A 20527-nucleotide genomic window follows, 5' to 3' on the forward strand; every position below is an offset into this window, starting at 1 on the left:
ACATTTTTATATTTATATTTTTATATGTATAATAATAAATAATTTTTATAATTCTTAATTTTTAATATATAAAATAAAAAATATTTTTATATTTATAATTTTTATTTTTTAGAAAAAAACTTGACTTGCAATCGAGCTCGAACTTGCGAGCTTTGAATCGAGCCGAGCTCGAGCTCAAATCTCTACCTTGAATTGAGCTTGAACCTAACACAATTTTAGCGAACCGAGCTCGAATAGCCAAGTATTCGGCTTGGCTCGAATCCACCCCTACAAGGTGAAAACCACATCATTTTGATTACTATTTTACTTCTCACAAACAAATAAGACAGTCAAATATGAAGCAAAAGTAAACCAGAATTTGCACTTAATCGATTTGCATTTCCATTCATTTACACAAATTGAGCCTTAAGGATTGTTAACAACATACCTTATCTAGAGACAGAATTACAGCCTACGTATAACTTAATTGAATTGTTTGAGCATTTGTTACTTTGTTCTTTTGGCAGAATTTATCTCACCAGTTGTTTTTTCATTAAAGAAGTTAATTTCTTTCTAATATTGGATTCTAGTAATCACAATTCAGACTGTCCCTCTCATTCACATGTCTGGAGTTGCATTTTCTGACGTAGGTCATCTCAACTGCTAAACATATTGTCTATTGAGTGATCTCAATTACATTGGATCAAATATGAGATTGGTTGAATGGTGCATTAAACCTATTGTTGCATGTGAGCCATGTTATTGTTATGGAAATGATGGATTTGGCATGCACACATGCATTAACCTATAGTTGAGTTTTATTAGTCTCTTTGATATAAATGTCTTTAGTCTCAAGAAAGATGACTAGAATGCTCTAAATTATGTTCAACACTAAAAATCCCACACTCCCCCCTCACTTCCAAAGCAATAGTTGTTTGCTTCTTCTTTTTTGGTGAACAAACATGCATTAATTGAACACAGAACAGTCAAGGTAAACAAAAGATATTAGCCACATTGGAGGGGAGGACCACACAAACTCCCCACTTAATTAAGTGTTCCATATTTTGGTTATTGTATGAGTTGCCTTGTTAGCATCTCTATTGATACATACAAAACGAACAGTAAGTAGTCTGCATAAGAAATTGATGTTGTCCAAAATGTGTAGACAAGTCCAAGGCACCAAAGAAAGATTCTCAGAGAGAACATTAATAGCCAAGGCCGAATCAGATTCTATAACCACTCAGTTCCAATCTTTAGCTAATCTGATGGCCCCCAAAATAGCCCTGAGCTCAGCTTTTATGTCTCCCTCTACTACCATAAAAGAAGACCCACAGCGGCAAGAAAACGATTAGAATGGATACTAATAGAATGAGAGCTACTCGTTTTGGGGTAATTACATAATTTCTTTGCTCATCAGAAAGACAACTCTAGATTTTCGGTCATGGCAGTAATCTTAATGTTAGAGAGGATCCATCTAATCCTGCTTAAGACCCAAGATACGGATTCTCACCCTCTGGAAAAGCCTCATAGTTCTTACACACCAAATATAGCAGAAAGCCACAGTAATCCAATAAAGAAGCTCATTCTACAAATTCTTATCTCGGAGTGATGGGGGGCTGTTGCAGAAGAAAGTACCGAAAGGATCGAATTTAAAATTTTTGAGAAAAATGTGATTTTGGAATTGGAAAGGATCAATGCTAGTACTAAAGAGGTGGATGATTTAAAGAGATTTGATAATGCAGCAAGACATTTCAAAAGGAACCAAAAAAAGGGTGAAGAAACCCCATTGTGACTGGTCTTAGTGACTATTCAAAACATTGTGTCTTCAGATGCGTCTCAAACCTAGTGATAACTAATTTCAAACATTGTGATTATTTAAAAGGTAGTTAACATTTAATAACTAATTTTGAATCATGCCTCTTGATCACATCCGATTGAATCGTGGCCATTGATCACATCAACAGTCAGCATCGAACCAAAAACTCCATACTCTCATTTTCTATTTCTAAAGAATATAAATCAACTCCTATTAAAAAATTCAAAACAAAACTTGTAATTTCCCAGTGTGGGATAAGTTAAAATTGGTTTTAGTAAGAGAAAAGCTATTTTTTCAAAACATGTGTGCAAGTGTGTTTTGTTATGTGATTGACCAATCAAACCCCATTGAATTTAATCTCTAATAAGATTAAAATCCAACAAAATCTAGGGGAATTTGAAGTTTCCGCACTTTCCTAATCAGCTTGGCATCTTGATCTGACATGGGAAATCTTTTGGAGCTCCAAGATTGTAGCAGAAGATTTTAGTGGCAAGTTTCCTATTTCGAACACTTCAACCAAACGATCTGTGTTAATACAAATATGAGTTTTGATATATCATTCAACACAGGATTAAACAATAAATACGACTTCAAATAGAACAAATTGGTGCTAACTCCATATATAAGTTAGGATAAGACAAGAATGATGATTCAACAGTATTAACAAAAAAAGAGATTCCAGCTATTGCTGTAGTTTGGTGAGGGTCCTGAGGGAGTAGCTTGTTTGTACATTCAAGTGGATGTCACCACCCAAATCCGAACTTTTTAGGTGCACTCAGAAAAAGCATATAAAATAGGGTAAAGGGCATCTTCACTTTTCTTGTTCCATGTAGAATAAATTTCTTTCCACTTGTCTTTTACTATAGGGAAAATTCTTGATTAGTATCCTGTATTCTATTCTGGGCCGAGTGTCACTTTGGTCTCTAAATTTTGGAATGTGACAATTCAGTACCTGAACTTTAAAATGACACTTTGGTCTTTCATGTTCAGATTGCCATTACTTTAATCCATTTATTTTCCTTTCCTCTCCACTATGTCTTAGCTCCTTTTACTCAAGTAGTAATGTTGAAAATGAATACTTAAAGCTATGTTTGGTTTGAAGGAAAAATAGGGAAAGGAAAAGGAAAGTTAAGAAAACCTTCACATTGTATAGGTTTCCCTACCTTTTCTTTCTTTTCCTTACTATTTCCTTTAAACCAAGCATAGCCTTAGGGGTATTCTTGTCTTGCCAAGTATATAATTTCTCTCTAATTATGAGGTTTACGATTCTTTGATCTCATCCTGTTGATGCTAGCATTGCAAAGTATATATTTTTTCTCAAAAATACGAGTGCATTGCAATATATGGGAGATTCCAATACATATCATACAATGTGCATTGCGATAGACATGTTAGGAATATGGGAGATTCCAATTTCTAAACATAAAAAACCCTGCCATAGTTTTTATGTATACCAATACATATCATACAATATGCATTGACACAATGCGATATTTTGAACTTTGGCTCAGGATATTCTCTCAACAAAAACAAATGTTCCAACATGTTCTGTGTTCACACATCATGATGGGTCTTAGTCTTAGTCGTATCTATCTTTGAAAAATAGATACAAGATACGCATGGAAATTGGACATATTGTCTTTTTTTTCATGCGTATTGGACCCGTATCGAGGCGTATCGGGGGTGTATCGGAGCGTATCGACGAAAAAGATACGGCCAAAAACTAAAAAAAAAGGGGAAAAACAAGCTTCTTTCACCTCCAAATGATTCTAAAACTCCAAACTTCATTTCTAGAGTGCTAGATTTGCAAGAAACAAGTGTGAATCGTTATTTCTTTTTATTTCTTTTCAAATTTGAAAAAATATGGCAAAAATAGGTAGGTTTTTCTAATTTTTATAATATCTTGTGATTTTTTTCTTGAATGTTTAAATTTATGTTGATCTACATTTCTTACATTCAAAATCATATTTTTTTTTGTATTATTAATAAATTTATGGAAATTTCATAAAGATATTTGGGGAAAATATAAATTAATAAAAAAATTGAAAATATAAATTTTCTCTGCCTATAAAGACTAAATATGTTTTAGATATATGGATTTATCTTATCATATCCATAGAGCAATTGAAATTTCTTCTTTAGTTTTTTTTTTAATTTTTTATATTTTTTGAATTAAAAAAAATAATTAACTATATTTTATCATGTGATCACAAAAATTGAATATATTATAATTCTGTTGATGATCTATCATATCCACAGACCAATTGAAATTTCTTATTTAATAATTATTTTTTATATTTCTAAAATTAACAAATAAATAAATAAATAATTATATTTTATTATTTGATCACAATGATTGAATATATTATAATTCTATGGATGATCTATCATATCCACAAAGCAATTGAAATTTCTTCTTTAATAATTATTTTTTGAATATATTATATAATGTTTATTTATTTTTTATAATTTTTGGAAATAAATAATAAATAATTATTATTATATTTTCACTTAGAAGTTGTGCCAATGCATGTTTTATGGTTGGATAAGAGAGTTGAGTTTTTCCTATCCCATAAATCAATTATAATTTATAAATTATAGTTAAGCATATGTTTAATGAAATTATAATTAACTATAATATATTTCTTCATAAAATTATTAAAATATATTAATTTAATGTATATACACCTCATTGTGGTCTTTTATTTAGTGTTATTGATGTATTTTTATGATTTGTTAAAGTATTTATAATATTTTCAAGCATATTTTAATTTTTCTTCGATACACATACGTATCCAAAACATATATCAATGCATTTTTTAAAATTGACTTTCCGATATACTTGAAGTTTCCGGTACTTTGAACGTTGGTCTTATGATGAAATGTGTGAGCATAAGTTATCTTAAAATCGTGTTGAAATAATTTTGGTTGGGAGGAGATTCCAACTCTTGGCTCGTTTGCTCCTCACTAAATGCTTGAGGGAAATGACAAAATAAAATACAGGAGACGTGCGGCTGCAACCTGCAAGTGATGTGAGGAGCAAATCCGGATTCGGATAACCTTGCCGTGGGAAATTGGAAATGGCATTGGCAAAGAGGATGATGCGTGTCACGAATCTTTGCAAATGATCCGGTTTCAAGAATCACCAGTGCGGATTTGGAGCGGGAAATAATGCCTTTTTGTCCCTTTAAAGCCAAACAGATCTTTTATTTCGCGACTGAGGTAAATTTGGCGTTTCAACGGTAAAATGCACCTAATCTACATTCAACACGAATGATTCGTTGATTCTCAATTTCTCATCCAAAATCGAGGGGTGCGTATCACTCGATGTGCGCAGTTTAGAGATCCATTGTGGGTGGGGGCGGGGAGTGTTCTTAAAATTCGGTCCGGGGATGGCGAAACTCTGTAACACCGCTTCTGATTGGTGTGCTTGCTGGCTCCGCCCCCGATTTCCTTATTCCATATACTCCCCTCGATCGACGCCTGTGACTTAGAGCTAGACCCTTCTTTCGTTCAACGTAAGGTCTTTCTCTCTCTCTCTCTCTTCGAAAACAAACAGAATGGCACCAAATCTATCTCTTTCTCTTCGTAGAGTTTTCAGATGCTGGGACGATTACTTGTTTCTACAGATGAACTAATTAATGGGTCGCATTTTTTTTATCTGCTCTTACTTGGATTTTGATTTTTTTCTTTCTTTCTTTCGGATTTTGGTCTTATCTGGATCTTGAAGTCAAGGTTACTGGTGGTTTTTAATGAATAAACTATGTAATTGTTGTGATGACTTACGGGTTTCTGATATATTTCTCTTTCTTTCTTCTTCTCCTTATGGGTTTTTAGTGAGAGAGTTGGAACCAATACATGAGAAGAATATAATCAGTATGAACATGATTCATCAGCTAGTTATTAGGAGCTTTACTTAAACATTGAAAGCTAAAAAGTATACCTTTTCTTTACCTGATCGAGCGTAAAAGATTATTGGCCATCTAATTCTTTATCATTAAGATGGAAATGCACTTAAAAGACGCAAAATATACAATTGAAATGGAGTAATGCTGTAGAACAGTAGAAGTATTGCTGGAAGAGAGGTTGATGCTGGTTTTCTCCATCATTGGCATCGTAATAAATTTAGTTTGCTTCCTTATGAATACAATATGAGCCCATGTTGGAGTCCTAAGTATCGCACAGAATGCTATTCCTTTTACATTACATATCTATCTTATATTGCACAAATCCACAACCCTACTACCTAGGAGCCTTTACTTCTTAGACAATGTCTCTGTATTGGAATTTTCTCCATGTTTTCTTACCTCCTTTTCCTAAAAGTAATCTCTGTCATATGCCAATTCCAGCTTCTTTTTATTTTTATTTCACATATGAATACCCTATATAGTATTTATTTTGTTTAGAGTTTTGAATCCAAGTTTTCTTCAGGCTACTAGGTGCAATATCTTTTCTTCTTCATATCTTCCAATGTTCATTCCTAATTTAACTAATTTCATCCCTTTCTTTTATTTGAAGTTCTTTTTGTACTATACAAACAGGTTAAATATTTAACCTGTAACATGCATGTTGTAGGACAAGTGGACAACATATCTAGGTTTCTCAAGAGTCAAGACGATTGAAGACTATTTATAATTAACATTCAGTTCATGCACATGATTGATTACTGAGCGCTATCTCAGGTTTTAGATGGAAAGTTTCTCTTCTCAAAGTTCATCATGCTAAGAAACATTCCCTAGATTTTAATCTTGCCCACTAGTTAAAGCTTCCAGTAACACTCTATTTACTGACCTTTCTTTTCCTGCTGAATTTGTACTTTTGCAGTAAGAAATTATTAAGATTGCTCAATATGGATGTATCACGAACCATGGCTCAAAAGGAAGCACCGGCAGTCTCAGATGCAACAGTTGAAGAAGAATATGCATCCCAGTCTAAGTTACTTCTAGAGTTCATTAATATCCCTAGTATTGATAAAGCATGGACTTTCAAGTCTGACAAAGGTAATATATGTTTGTTTTGCCATTTTATAATAATAATTCTTTGTTCTGTAGAATACGATGGTCAGAAGTTGTTAATAATTTCTTATATTTTCTTTTCCTATTTCAGCCTGACTATTTTATTGGATATGGGAACTCTGTTTATAAACACACTTTTCCTTTTCTTATTTGCTGCAGGAAATGGCTCCCAAGCAATGGTTTCAATTAGCCAAGCAAATCTGTTGGCAAACAAAAAGAGGAAATATATTCTGTCAGCTCATATTTCAGAAGAAAGTAACCATTCTGTAAGCTTCCAATGGGCTACATTTCCCGTCGAGATGGCAGGTGTGTCTGTAATTTTGCCATCACCATCAGGTTCAAAGCTTCTTGTTGTTAAAAATCAGGAAAATGGATTGCCAACACAGTTTGAAATCTGGAGTTCCTCTCAATTGCAAAAGGAAATACACATCCCTCAATCTATTCATGGTTCAGTGTATACAGATGGATGGTAACTACTAACTACAAAGTAGGAAATTAATTAACTTGATAGATGGCCTTGTTTTGTACTAGAAAGCAAAGTTCTTTCTCTGTATCCTTCTTTTTGTTTATCCATGAAGTCCATTTTTTTTCCTTGTTGCCACTACAATTCTTTCAAGGACTTAATCATTTTAATGATCTTGCTATGTCACAGGTTTGAGGGAATTTCTTGGAACTATGATGAAACTTGCGTCGCTTATGTTGCTGAGGAGCCATCTCAGTCTAAGCCTGTATTTGATGGTTCTGGTTACAAGAAGGAGGGTTCTGTTGATAAGGATTGTGGAAGCTGGAAAGGTCAAGGAGATTGGGAGGAGACCTGGGGGGAAACCTATTCAGGGAAAAGGCAGCCTGCACTCTTTGTCATTGATATTTATAGGTTGGTTTTCTGTGGTCCCTGTTGTCTCTCTATGGTAAAAATGAAACGTGTAAATTGCTGCTTTGGAATTTAAGAACATAATTTCTCTGCATTTGCAGTGGCGGCGTACGTGCTGTTGAAGGAATTGAAAAGTCTTTGAGTGTTGGACAAGTTGTATGGGCACCATCAACCCAGGGTTCACATCAATATTTGGTTTTTGTTGGGTGGTCATCAGAGACTGGTCCTCAGAAAGTCGCGAGAAAGCTTGGTATAAAATACTGTTACAATAGGCCGTGTGCTTTGTATACAATCCGAGCTCCAGTTCATGAACCAGAAGCTGAATTGTCTCTCAAGTGGGTTATCAGCTTGGAAGTTGGAACAAAACGTTCATGGTTTCTGATATGTTTTTTTGCCTTTTCTGTATGTTATATTAGAGCCTAAAATTTTCTGCAAGCTTTCCTTTTCAATAACTGTAGATTTTTTCTTATGCTTCAGAAATAATGCAGCTGAAGATTTTGCTCTTGTTAATCTAACTCAAGGCATAAGTAGTGCTTTCTTCCCAGTGTTCAGGTATTTCTTACTATTTTCATGCTTGGATTCAGTGATTGGGTTAAGCAAGTCCATATTTATTTTTCTTAATATGACCACTGAAGCTTGACTAGAGGTTTTTGTTCAAATATCTATAGCTAAATTCCTGAGATATCAGAAGCAAAATGAGTTCATTTGGAGCATTAAACTTGAGATGAAATGCTAATTCTATATATTGTCATATCTTTCCACAAAGGACATTGAAGTATCTTTCTGTTTAAATATTTATTTCTGTTTTTCTGATTGAGACAAAGGATCTCTAGTTGATGGTTATTTAGTGCCTCACACTTCAATGGATTTAGTTTGAGGAATAGGAGTTTGTTTAATAAAAAGCATCATAAGCAAGTAATGAAAGTTTGAAGACCAGTGTATTTATTTATTTATTTATTGATAATTAACATTGCTGTGTTTCATTCATCATGAAGAAAGGATTGCTGATTACGATGATCAGACAAACTACAAACAGCCTTAAGCTGATCACTAATAATCAAACAATGGATTAAATTAATTACAACAACGACCCTGGCCCCAAACAACCACTAAGTAACTTAGGACATGAAACTCCTGATTCGGCTGATATTTCAATGGCTTCATTAGCACTTCTCCGGACCAACCCTCCTAAAGAATCAATCTCTCTAACAATGAATCTGAAAACCCATTGAACTCGTATTCATTTAATTTTTAATTTCTAAGCAGTTTTCATATTCTTGGTTTGCTGACCTTCTTGGATCTTACATAGCTGCTGAATGTTGGTATACAAAAGATAGTGCCATGTTGCATCTTGTTTCACTTGTAAAAAGACATCCAAAATTAAGGACTCTTATGTTGCCCATAACATATTTTCTCATTATACACCTGTTCCATGCTTGAACCATGGACTGATGCTACTGCACAATTTCTCTGATAAATGAAGAAAATGAATATTGCTTAATTGGAGCCATTGAATAAGTACATTGTCGATGAAAGAAGTGTATAACTTCTCTGGAACTGCTGACTGGCTGAAAATAGTTTTGTTTTGACAGTCTAGATGGAAAATTCCTAGTGTTTTTATCTGCAAAAAGTGCTGTGGATACTGGAGTACATTGTGCAACAGAGTCGCTGCATAGAATTGATTGGTCCATCGATGGAAAGCCATGCCCATCTTCAAATATTGTTGATTTGGTAATAAACCCATTTTCTTTTTTATCTGTTAAGTTTGTTTTCTAAAGGATTAATCAGAAAGAATCCAGTAAATATAATCTTTGTATGTAAAATTTGGTTTCTTATGGTCAGCAAACAGCTTGGCTGATGATTTGGCTAGGCAAGGGGTCAATAGACCACACCTGTATTGGGAAAGAGGAAGTGGATAATAGATTGTAAAGGGAAAGGCAGCTATTTGTAGTCTGTTGACTTTAGAACGTTTAAGCATACTCCGCCTCCTTACAATGTACATAATAGTTTCTACCAATTAAATTACAGTTACCAATCAAAAGTCAGATTGGCAATGAAGAATATCATTCAAACAGAAGTTGGATTTATTGGGGTTTAATTCCCAAAGGGGGAAACTTGTAAATGAAAAGCAGTAATGGTGGTTGGCCAAGGCTAATTACTTAATTGGGGTGTGTGATGCACAATAGCGGTATATCATTCTTTTATACTGATGTTAATAGCTAATGTGTTACTGATAAAATAAGGAAGGTATAATCAAAGATAGGGGCTAGACCACCCAAGCCTACAAAGAGGTAGATGTTTATGTTATGTATATACTTCTGCTTTTGAATTTTATATGGTGTATTTTAAATGCTATTATCTGTCTTATGCCTTTGTTTCATCGTTAATACTTAATACTAGAGGAATATTGTATCAATATTTAACTCTTAATATAAAAGGCTATTACCCAATGTTGGTCCTGGCTATTTGGGGCCTTGGGAGGGGTAGACTGGATAGGACCTAATCTTTACCTTTTTTTTTTTCTTTTTCACAAAGTGGATGCTCTCAGACCTGAATCCATGTTCTCATGCTTATCAAACTGAGATTTTACCACTACATCAAGTAATGATGACCCCTTGGTTATATAATTACACTGGGTGACAAGTATTAATTGATGAATGCACTGATTTAGTAAATGTCATGGACATTTAACCATCCTCTGTTACATAGTTTAGTAAATGTCTTGTACTTTCACTGTAAATTATGTTAAATTGTGCATGTTGTAGGGAGTTTTTTACTACAAAATAAATGCATAATTTCCTAGTTCAAGCCTTAGCTTAGGTAAGTCCTATAACTATATCCTTGTGGCCTCTCCCTTGAAACTTCTATTGGTTAAAGGCATTTTGCTGGTGACAAACGCACAAGGCCTCCAAAATGGAATAGAACATTTCTTAGCCTCATTGGAAAAAAAAAAAACAGATAAAACCAGTGTTTTAAAAGGCGTAGGAGGCGTACACTTGGAGGCGTGCCTCCAGGCGAGGTATGCCCAAAATGCCTTAAGGTGTATGCCAGAGGTGCTGACACCCCTGAGGCGAACACCTCAGGTGCAAGAGGCGTATGCCTTATACGTTTTTTTTTTTTTTTTCATGAGGCTTGCTAGAGGCATACGCTTCATGCACACCTCATGTAAAAAGACTGAAAAAAAAGAAGGAAAAAAAGAAAAAAAAAGGAAAGGAAGGGAAAGGAATAGAAAGGGAAGGGGAAGAAAAAGAAAGAAAGAGAAGAGAAAAAAAGAGGAGAAGAAAGAAAAGGAAAGGAAAGGGAAGGGAAGGGAAGATAAGGGGAAAGAAAGTGGGCCAGGGGCTTCCCTTGGCTGGGGGGCGAAGCTCCCAGCCCCCTTTCAACTAGTGCTGTGCATCTTCATTTTTCTTAATATAAAAGATTTTTATTAAAAATAAAGAAAAATGAGATTTTTCTTCCTCCTCATCCCCCTCCTCTTAAGGAGGCTTATGCCTTGTATGTTTTGAACTACGCCTCACACCTCTAGGTAGTGGAATGCATTGCGTCACGCCTCGGCGTTTTAAAACATTGGATAAAACATTTACATAATTATCTGTCAATGCTGAACTTGAAACCACTTTTTGAAGACTTTTGGAGAAGAAATATTGCTTGTGGTCAATATATGATATCTAGCATATTATCTTGAAACATGTTGTTCTGCCATACTTCACACCCCCACCCAAAAGGGTCTAACAGAAAGCAAAAGTTGATATCACATAATTTGTATCTGTTCAGTGGTTATATAATTATATTAGGTGACAAGTTTTAACAATTAAACGATGAGTTTACTGATTTAGTAAATGTCATGGACATCTTAGCTGTCTTCTGTAATTACATGTCTTTTGTTGGTATTTTGTGCAGGTTCCTGTTGTGATGTGTGCTGAGGATGGTGCCTTCCCTGGGCTTTATTGTTCAAGTCTCCTCAATAAACCTTGGCTTTCTGATGGATGCACTATGATTTTGTCTTCCGTTTGGGGAAGCATTCGAGTAATATTGTCTGTAGATGTGTTGAGGTAATTAATATCATCTATGGTGTTGATACCAGAAACTTGTTAATCATCTCCATGTAATTGATGTGTGGATATATGCTTCTTTCCTTGTAGTGGAAAAGTATCACGAATCAGCCCTGCTGACTCATGTTCTTCCTGGAATGTTCTTACCCTGGATGGGGACAACATTATTGCTGGTAATAAAATGGGTGCAATGCACTTAAACTTTGTAATTAACTCGATTCTTTTTTACAAAAGTAATAAAATCTGTTATTACTGATTTAAAAAATATTGATTGCTGATCTATTCCATGATCCTTTCAATCAATTAGTCATTAAATAATTTTTTGTTAACCCATAACTTGGGATATACAGTACTTATACATACTTGGTTTTTCTTCTTAATCAATGAAGTCTTCGGTTTACTTATCAATTTGTTTTTAGGTTAAAAGAAATAAAAAGTGATTTTGTTTTTGCATTTTTCTTTTTGAAGTATCTAGCAGTCTCATACATCTCCCTCAAATCAAGTATGGATGTCTCATTGAGAAGAAAGAAGGAATTTCAAGTGTTTCATGGAATTGGATGGATGTTTCAAGCCCTCTATCCCAATATTCTGAAAAGGTTGACCTTTCAATTATAGGATATTTTTGCATTTAAATTCATCTTATGGTTATAATTGTATGGATCATTCCCTTGACCCTTATTGTGTTCTGCAGGTTAGATCATTGATGTCTTCCCTTCAATTCAAAATACTGAAGATACCAGTTAGGGGTGCTTCTGATGACCTTACTAGAGGTAATGTCTTATCTTTCATTTTAAGTTTTCATGTTAAACCATTGATTGCTTGTGCAATATTTATTGGGGCCAATAAAGAGGGGATCCAACCCCACTAGAATTCAGGGTGTGAAAGGTGGTACCACAGAGATATAATGGAATTTAATAGTGGATGTTTTGAGTGTTATGATCTCCAGAGATGACTCCAAAAACGATTCTAGAAACATTTTTCATGGGTGGAGAGTAGGGAGGCAAGAAGTAGTGGTTACACATTTATAATTTGCAAATGATATAATTCTCTTTTGTGAGGGAGAGCCTGGGGAGATGATCAATCTGAAATTGTTGGTAGAAGGTTTTGAAAATTGTGTGGCTAGGGTTAATAGATCAGATGGGGAGGTGTCTTCCTTGGCTAGGTTGTTAGGTTGTGAGTGGAGTGATTGGCCTATAAAATACTTGGGTTTACCCCTGGGGGGAAACCCAAAGTCAAAAAGTTTCTGGTACCCAGTCTTGGAAAGATTCACAGAGGCTAGCAGGGTGGAAGAGGAATTACATCTCTTTTGGAGGTAGATGAAAGAATGGTAGGATCTATCTAATGGGCGCCAAAAGATTGCGGAATGGGTGGGCGAATTTCAAAAATTTTCCTACCTTCTTCCAACTGGGAATCGTATTCCCTAAAATAGAATACAATATTCAAGGATCTTACTTGAACCATAACCGAACCAGATCTAAACCAAAAAGAAAAAAGGAGGAATTATACCTGATCCGGAGAAGTCGTATCTCCCAAAGTTGGTGTTTACGCCCAAAGGGGACACCAAGATCCGCTCCTGCTGAAGATGACAGCTGTATGTGGAACGGAACCAGCAGAGTGCGTCATACACACTGGATCCTTCGCAAGAATCCTCTGGAAACTCTGAGCACCGAATCTTTTTCAGTCTTTTCTGCAAGACTGATGTCAAGAATTGATTTCTTGATTTTTTTCTTCTACAAAGATCAAATCTTGCTAGAAGGAATGGCGGTGACTGGAGGAGAACTCCTGGGACAAAGATGGCTGAATTGCTTCTCTTCTCTCTGGAGTGTGAATGAGATCTAATCTCAATTCGTAGGATGCTTTATTGCTTACAACCCTTGGTTCGAAATCTGATATTTTTCTCTTAGGGTTTTTCCTCTTTTCTTCTTGATTAAGAAACCTCCTAATTAGGAGTTATCCCAATCCAAATCAGTATTTGGATAGGGGATGATCTTAATCCTATCTGCAGATTAAGTTAGCTTACTCCTAATCTTATCAGGAGTTTACCAGATTCAAATCTGATTTGAATTTGGTCTCCCAGAGTGGATAAGGTTAAAGGCCCAATCCTTTTGCTAACATTAATCTCAGATCCGCCCCATAGATGGGTGACCATATCAGTCCAACTCGAAATGGGTTTTTAGCCCATTAAGTATTCAGTGCTTAACTAGTCTCCAATCTACTGCCCAGTTGGGCTTCTTTGTATGGCGTGGGACCCAAGCATTGATCTACACACCAGCCGCATGGGTTTGGCCCAGCCTTTATTATAAGGCCCAGTCGAATTCACTAAAAAAGCTCAGTGAACCCCTTGGGCCCATCACATGGACCCTATGGGCCCAACATTTACATTAAGTGGTCCCTGGGCCAAGCCATCTTATAAAAACACAGGGACTGTGGACAGGTGCAAGATTAGCCGATCAGGTACTATCCTAAATGGTCTTACACGTAACCTCTCAGCTCTTAATGATCAAGCACTGCCGACAAGAGATGACCTCTCCCTTGGCTGCAAGGAACAGTGCCGCACTCTCTGCTCACATGGATCCCGAGAATTAAAACCATTTGCAAACATTTTGAAATCGTACATATATATATCATATATAAATTTTGCAAAACAAAATTCCAACGATTGAAATCAACTGCCGGTAGTTTGGTTTCCATCAGAGAGAGTGCATTCCCGATCATTACCTTTGTCCGACAAAGGGGCTGATCCTGTCACTATGATTACCCACTCAGATGAATTCTCAGACTGCCCCAACATGCCCAGGTTTTGACTCCCGCTAAGGATATCACTGATTGGCATATCAAAGACAGCCCGATCCGACACCTAGTGAAGTGTCATAATCGAGTCTAGGGGTCAGGTGTAACTTTCTAGTTTTGCCCATCTATCTCCAAGGTCCAGGGCAATGCTGGAAATCTGGTCCAGTTCAAGGATTCAAGTAATCCCATACTACATGTTCCTTGGGTCTTACCCTGGTGGCCGAGACAGGCATCCCAACACTTGGTGACACACCAGTATCAGCCTTGACAGGATAAATCTCCCCAGACTTATCCAATGGCTGTGAACATTTAAAACTAACATGAGTCTCTATAAGTATCAAGTTTTAGGGTCTTACACAGAATTATACCAAACAATATGAATCAAACATGCACTTTATTTATTTATACTAAATGTCAAAAGTACATCGAAACGGATTGAATTTAAGGGCATACAAAACTGTCTAACAGTAGAATCACTTTAATTAAGTCAACTTTAGCAAATTTGCCAGTGTACTTCCTGTCTACCTTAGTGCCTGTCAAGGTGGCAAATTAGTTGGAAAAAGTAATGAGAGATTTCCTCTGGGAACCTGGGGAGTCAAAAAAGGATCACCTAGTGAAGTGGGAAATGGTCTTTAGGACAAAAGACAAAGGGGGTTTAGGGATTGGAAATATCCGTCTAAGAAACATAGCACTCTTAGGTAAGTGGTTGTGGAGGTTTCCCAAGGAGCAGGAAAGCTTGTGGCATAGAGTGATAGAAAGCATACATGGGTTGGCAGCAAATGGATGGGATGCTGGTATCAACCCAAGGGCTTCTTGTTCCTCTCCGTGCAAAGACATTGTTGGTATCTTGCCCGCCTTTTCCATAGTTTTCAAGGCACCCAGGCGAGGCTAGGCGACTGGGGGGCGCCTAGTCACCTAGTCGCTTAGGTGAAGAATTTTTTTATGTTAAAAAATAGATCTTAGGGTAGTTCCCTAGGTACCATAACCATATTTCTTTAATAATTATTCATGGTTTTCATAAGAAAAGTATACATTTCATATTAAAGTATAGAAAATCAACATATTCATGAGAAGAAAAGGAAGAAGGAAAATAAAATTCAAAAAATATAGGGGTTGAACCCTTATTTTTGTTATAGGAAAAGAAGAAAATAAAAAGTATTGGTAGTAATAGTAGTAGTAGTAGTAGAAGAAGAAGGAGAAGAAGTAGAAGAATATATGGAAGAGGAAAATGTGCTGATTAGAAAAAAAATTTAGTTCCTCCTTACTTAATGGTTCAGGTTTTTAAGTCTTTGAGGGTTCAATACAGCATTTATCAATGTTTGTGTTGATTAAACCCTAATAAATAAGAAAATAGTAAAAAAAATAGTATATAAACACACAAAATGATTATTTTAGTTTAATAATGTCTTATTTATAATTATAATCTCAAAAAATTATGAATAAAAAAGTATTTTATAGTAGGAAGTAGGAAACCGTTAGGCGATTGCCTTGTCGCCTAAGTGTCACCTTGACAACTATGCTTTTCTCCTTTCATCAGGTATGACACTTGTTTGGGTAATAAGGTCTTTTTTGGGAGGACGTTTGGGTTGGGGACCAGCCTCTTAAGGATAGGTACTCGGCCCTCTACTCCTTGTCCTTGAACAAATTTAAAGTCATCTCTACCTTTCGTGTTTCTAATGAGGCGTGGGATTTAGGGTTCAGGGAGTCAGAATTAGGGTTGGCAGATTATTTTTTCTCTCTTTTAAATTCAATGCTTTTGGATCATTCTTGTCTTGATAATAGAATTTGGTTTGAAGAGTCCTCCGGTTATTTTTCATGCTCTTCTTTCTTCAATGCTTTAGTGCACTCTTCCAATTTAGTTAACTCTTTTCCTATAAAAGAAGTGTGGAGTGCTCCTATACCTCCAAAGGTGAGGGCTTTTTGTTGGGAAGTGGTTCTCCAAAAAATCAACACTTTGGACTTGCTTCAGAAAAAAAGACCAAATTGGTTCTTATTCCCTCATGTTTGTAGCCTTTGCTTGAAGAGTGGTGAGACGGTTAATCATCTACTAAAATCTTGTCCTTTTGTTACTCTTATTTGGGATTGGTTTTCCTCTCTCTTTGGGTGTAGGTGGGTTCCTCCTACAAGCGTGGTGGATCTTTTTCAGTCTAGCTTTTTTCATCAGTCAAAGAAAAGAGGAAGGGTAATGTGGAGAGCAACGAGGGCAGCAGTTGGGTAGTGTGGGAAGAGAGAAATAACAGAATCTTTCAAGGGAAAGAAAAATCAGCACATGAAGTCATAGAAGGGATCACCATCAAGATCATACATTGGTTGAAATCGCTGGATCTGTTCAAGGACTTCTCTGTAGATGACTTAATTAGAGGGTGGAGTGCAGTAGCAGTTTCTTCCTGCCCCTCTTTAGCTATTCAAGAGGACTGGTTGCCTCCGTTATCTTTGGATGTTAAGTTAAATTTTGATGGCAGTTCTATAGGTAATCCAGGCCCCTTTGGAATTGGGTTGTCTTTAGAGATGAGGGAGGAAATGTACTGGCCCTTTATTTTGGCCCGATAGGACTGGGTGACTCTCTTGGAGCAGAAGTTTTGGCACTCTTACAAGGGCTCAAGCTGGCTAAACAGCTGGGTTTTCAGCAGTTGGAAGTGGAGGGAGACTTGAAATTGGTAATAGGTTGGATGCAAACTCGTGAATTGGAAAAGAGAACTATGGAAATTTAGATAAAGCATAGAGAAAAACAAGACCAAATGAAATTGCCACTAATATTGCAAAAAGAATAAACTCAACCAACAATAACTGGTCCTTTCTGTAACAGATGAATACTCTGAGAAAAAAACAAAGTTGTGCCACACCAAGCATATAGACTTATCCAAACCAATAAATAAAGGGTCTCCAATCAATACTCTGAATCATGAAAAGAGATATTTCAACAAAAAAAGATGGTTAGGAAAAGTTATGAGTCCTGGGTACAGATATGGTTAGGAAAAGGGTCTCCAACCAATACTCTGAATCATGAAAAGAGATATTTCAACAAAAAAAGATGGTTAGGAAAAGTTACGAGTCCCGGGTACAGATATGGACATGGAAACAAATACAGCAAAGGGATTTGGACTCTTCATTTCCTAAAATCCTGGACACAGATATGGGTATGTCTATATCATGTACTATGCTTATCTCTAGCTTTAAAGCTGAAGCTCATTTTTCAAGACTTTCTTCAGATTTAATTGAATTTCTAACATGTACATCTCTTTTTAATAGTATAATTTATTAAAATACACCATTTTACACATTTTAAAAGTATAAAGGCTATAAGGTATGTCTTGAAGCATCCATCTAGTATCCAGTATCATATCCAACACCAGTACGTTCTGGGTATCATTGTTTAAAACCTGTTAAAAGAGCACAAACTTCCACTTTGTCAAGTCTGTAAATCCAATGGAATCATTAAATGCACAAAACATCACTTTTATTTTTTATTTTTTTGATCAATAGCTCACAGATTTTATTAAAATTAGAGAGAAAAAGCAAAGGTACAAGAAGAGGGAGATAAACACTCTTATCTCACCTAATTAGAACAACAAAACAAGAGAACAATTACAAGATAGCCCAGAACAAAGAGTCTCTATATACCCCTTGTTTAGCTAACCCATCAGCAAAGGAGTTAGCACTTCTTTTAACCCAACTCAACTTCACCTCAATGTTATTGGTTAACCAATTAAATTTCCTCTTCTCATTGCTCTAGTTCCAAATCTGTATCATTTCTTAGCCAATCCATTACCAGTTTAGAATCGCCTTCTATGACCAAATTGGTGATATTCAGTTCAATTGCCTTTTGTGTTCCTTCAATAACAGCTGAAATCTCAGCTTTAAGAGAATCACCCAATCCGATTGGCCCCGAAAAGAGAACATTTATCACTCCTCATTTCTAAAGACACCCCCAATACCTGATGGACCCAGATTACCCATGCTACTTCCATCAAAATTAAGTTTAACAAAACCACTAGGAGGAGTCCAAGAGGGTAAGGATGTGTCTTTGACCGGAGCTGAACTTGCAATTTCCTTCCAATTTCTGAGCAAATCATCCTCTGAGAAGTCTTTAAGAAGAGCCAAAGGCTTCAGGCAATGTACCGCTCTGATATGAATCAGCTCCAGAATTTCTGGCAGTCTTCTTTCCCTATCTGAGAATTCTCCTGTTTCTTTCTTCCCAAGTAGTCCAGCAAAGGAAATGAATATAAGAAGACTCTGCATTGAAGGGGATTCAGAGGTGGTGGTAGGATGGCTGAATAAAGAAAATAGTAGTTTATGGATGTACAGTAACGAGAGGAGAAAGTTTAGGTGGCTGGTTCAGGAGATGGCAGTTAAGGTTAGCTGGGTGAATAGGTCAGCTAACTCCTTTGTGGATGAATTAGCTAAGCAAGGAGTTGTTAGGGAATCAATGTTTTGGGCACAATTGTAATTTTTTCCTTTTTGTTCTTGGGAGTGTTCGCTTCCTTTGGAAGATAAGAAAGTTTATCTTCCTCTCTGTAATTCTTCTGTGATTAAGTAATGAAATGCTGTTATTGATCAAAAAAAGAAAAAGTAGTCCAGCAAACAACAGCCTTGAGACATCTCCACATAACTCTTTCTCTTTTTTCGACCAGCTAAACAAGGATGGAGCAAAAAGTCTTTGTAAATCTGGTGGAGGAGACCAGCTGCGTCCAAACAAAGATGAACACCACTCCCAAATGTGATTCATAACAGGGTAGGAAATCAGTAACTCTTTCTCTGAAGGAGACCACAAGTGTTGACTCTTTCCAAGATTGCTTCCCAACAAAAACTCCCAACCTTCAGAGGAATCGGTTTGCACCAGACTCTACCGGAAAAGGATGCCCTAACTGATCCAATGGATGAACTAAGGCTTTGAAATAAGATGCACAAGAAAAAAATTCCAGAGGCTAATAAAGTCCAAACCCTTCTTTCTGATTTAGAGGGATCTAAGGAAATACCTTCTAGAATATTAAGAAGAGACAAAGTACTATTCAGTTCTGACTCCCTAACTACTCTTCTAAAACCCAAGTTCCACCCAACCCTGAGGAAGCTTGTGAGGGCACCAAGAAACTGGATACGTGCTTATTTTTCAAATTAGACAAGGCAAACAGAGAAGGGAACTGATCCTTCAAGGGAGAATCCCCAATCCAGACTTCCCAAAATTTAATGAGGTCACCAGAGTGCAAATTGTACCTTGTCCACGGAGTGAAGAGAGGCAAAGAAGCTTGAATAGCTTTCCATGGAGAAGCTCTTGTAGTCCTAGCCGAAATTCGAACATCCCATCCATTGCTTGCGAGCCCATGAATACTCTCCACGATCTTTACCCACAACCTCTATTTCTCTAGGGGAAACCTCCATAACCACTTACCCACCAAAGCCACATTCCTCTTTTGAATATTCCCTAATCCTAGTCCTCCACATTCTTTGCTTCTGCTCACTAGATCCCACCTAACCCTATGATCCTTTTTCTCCTCACCTGGGTCCGATAGAAAATCCCTCATTAATTTTTCCAACCTTCTGGAAATCCTCCTTGGCATTTTAAAAACTGACAAAAAATATATTGGAAGGTTGGCAATGGTAGATTTTATCAATGTGGCTCTCCCTCCCAAGGACAAGTAATTCCTCTCCCAAGAGGCTAGTTGCTTTTCAAATCTCTCTATCACCGAATCCTAGGAGTTGTCTCATTGGATTATCCTCGAGAGGCAACCCCAAGTACTTTGTTTCTACCTTTTTAGTTCCTTCCAACTCTGGTTCTGGTTTGAGAAGGGCCATCAGGGACTCTGAATTAAATAGTACTTTGTCTCTGATGGGCATCCTTGATGAGGTGTATTTTGGACCCTTCTCAAGCTGATAAAAGAATCTGGACTCCTACTTCTCATGGTTTGTTTACTTGCTCATTCTTCTTCAATACCCTAACCCATTCAATAGCTACTGGGGGGGGGAGTCCACCTTTCCTTATTAAAGAGGTGTGGAGTAAACCTATTCC

The 20527-nt window shown here is 36.4% G+C and overlaps 1 protein-coding gene across 6 annotated transcripts in view; it reads left to right on the plus strand.

The window, feature by feature from the left end:
* The first annotated feature begins 5010 nt into the window (after positions 1–5010).
* Positions 5011–20527, plus strand: part of AARE (acylaminoacyl-peptidase-like protein) — a 38373-nt gene continuing 22856 nt past the window's right edge. The window contains exons 1-12 of one of the 6 annotated variants that reach the window (XM_088960426.1): positions 5094–5313; positions 6371–6491; positions 6624–6795; positions 6970–7279; positions 7463–7684; positions 7783–8016; positions 8159–8233; positions 9274–9412; positions 11582–11733; positions 11824–11906; positions 12202–12329; positions 12425–12503. In XM_088960426.1, the coding sequence (XP_088816552.1) occupies positions 6645–6795; positions 6970–7279; positions 7463–7684; positions 7783–8016; positions 8159–8233; positions 9274–9412; positions 11582–11733; positions 11824–11906; positions 12202–12329; positions 12425–12503 (1573 nt within the window). In that variant the 5' untranslated portion in view covers positions 5094–5313; positions 6371–6491; positions 6624–6644. Of the gene's footprint in view, positions 5319–6370; positions 6492–6619; positions 6796–6969; positions 7280–7462; positions 7685–7782; positions 8017–8158; positions 8234–9273; positions 9413–11581; positions 11734–11823; positions 11907–12201; positions 12330–12424; positions 12504–20527 lie in introns of all 6 variants that reach the window. The other 5 variants (XM_088960425.1, XM_088960428.1, XM_088960424.1 and 2 more) reach the window with 5 other exon arrangements.

This window comes from Nelumbo lutea, chromosome 1 (assembly GCF_056320005.1).
Source record: "Nelumbo lutea isolate HS-2025 chromosome 1, American lotus-T2T, whole genome shotgun sequence".
NCBI lineage: Eukaryota > Viridiplantae > Streptophyta > Magnoliopsida > Proteales > Nelumbonaceae > Nelumbo > Nelumbo lutea.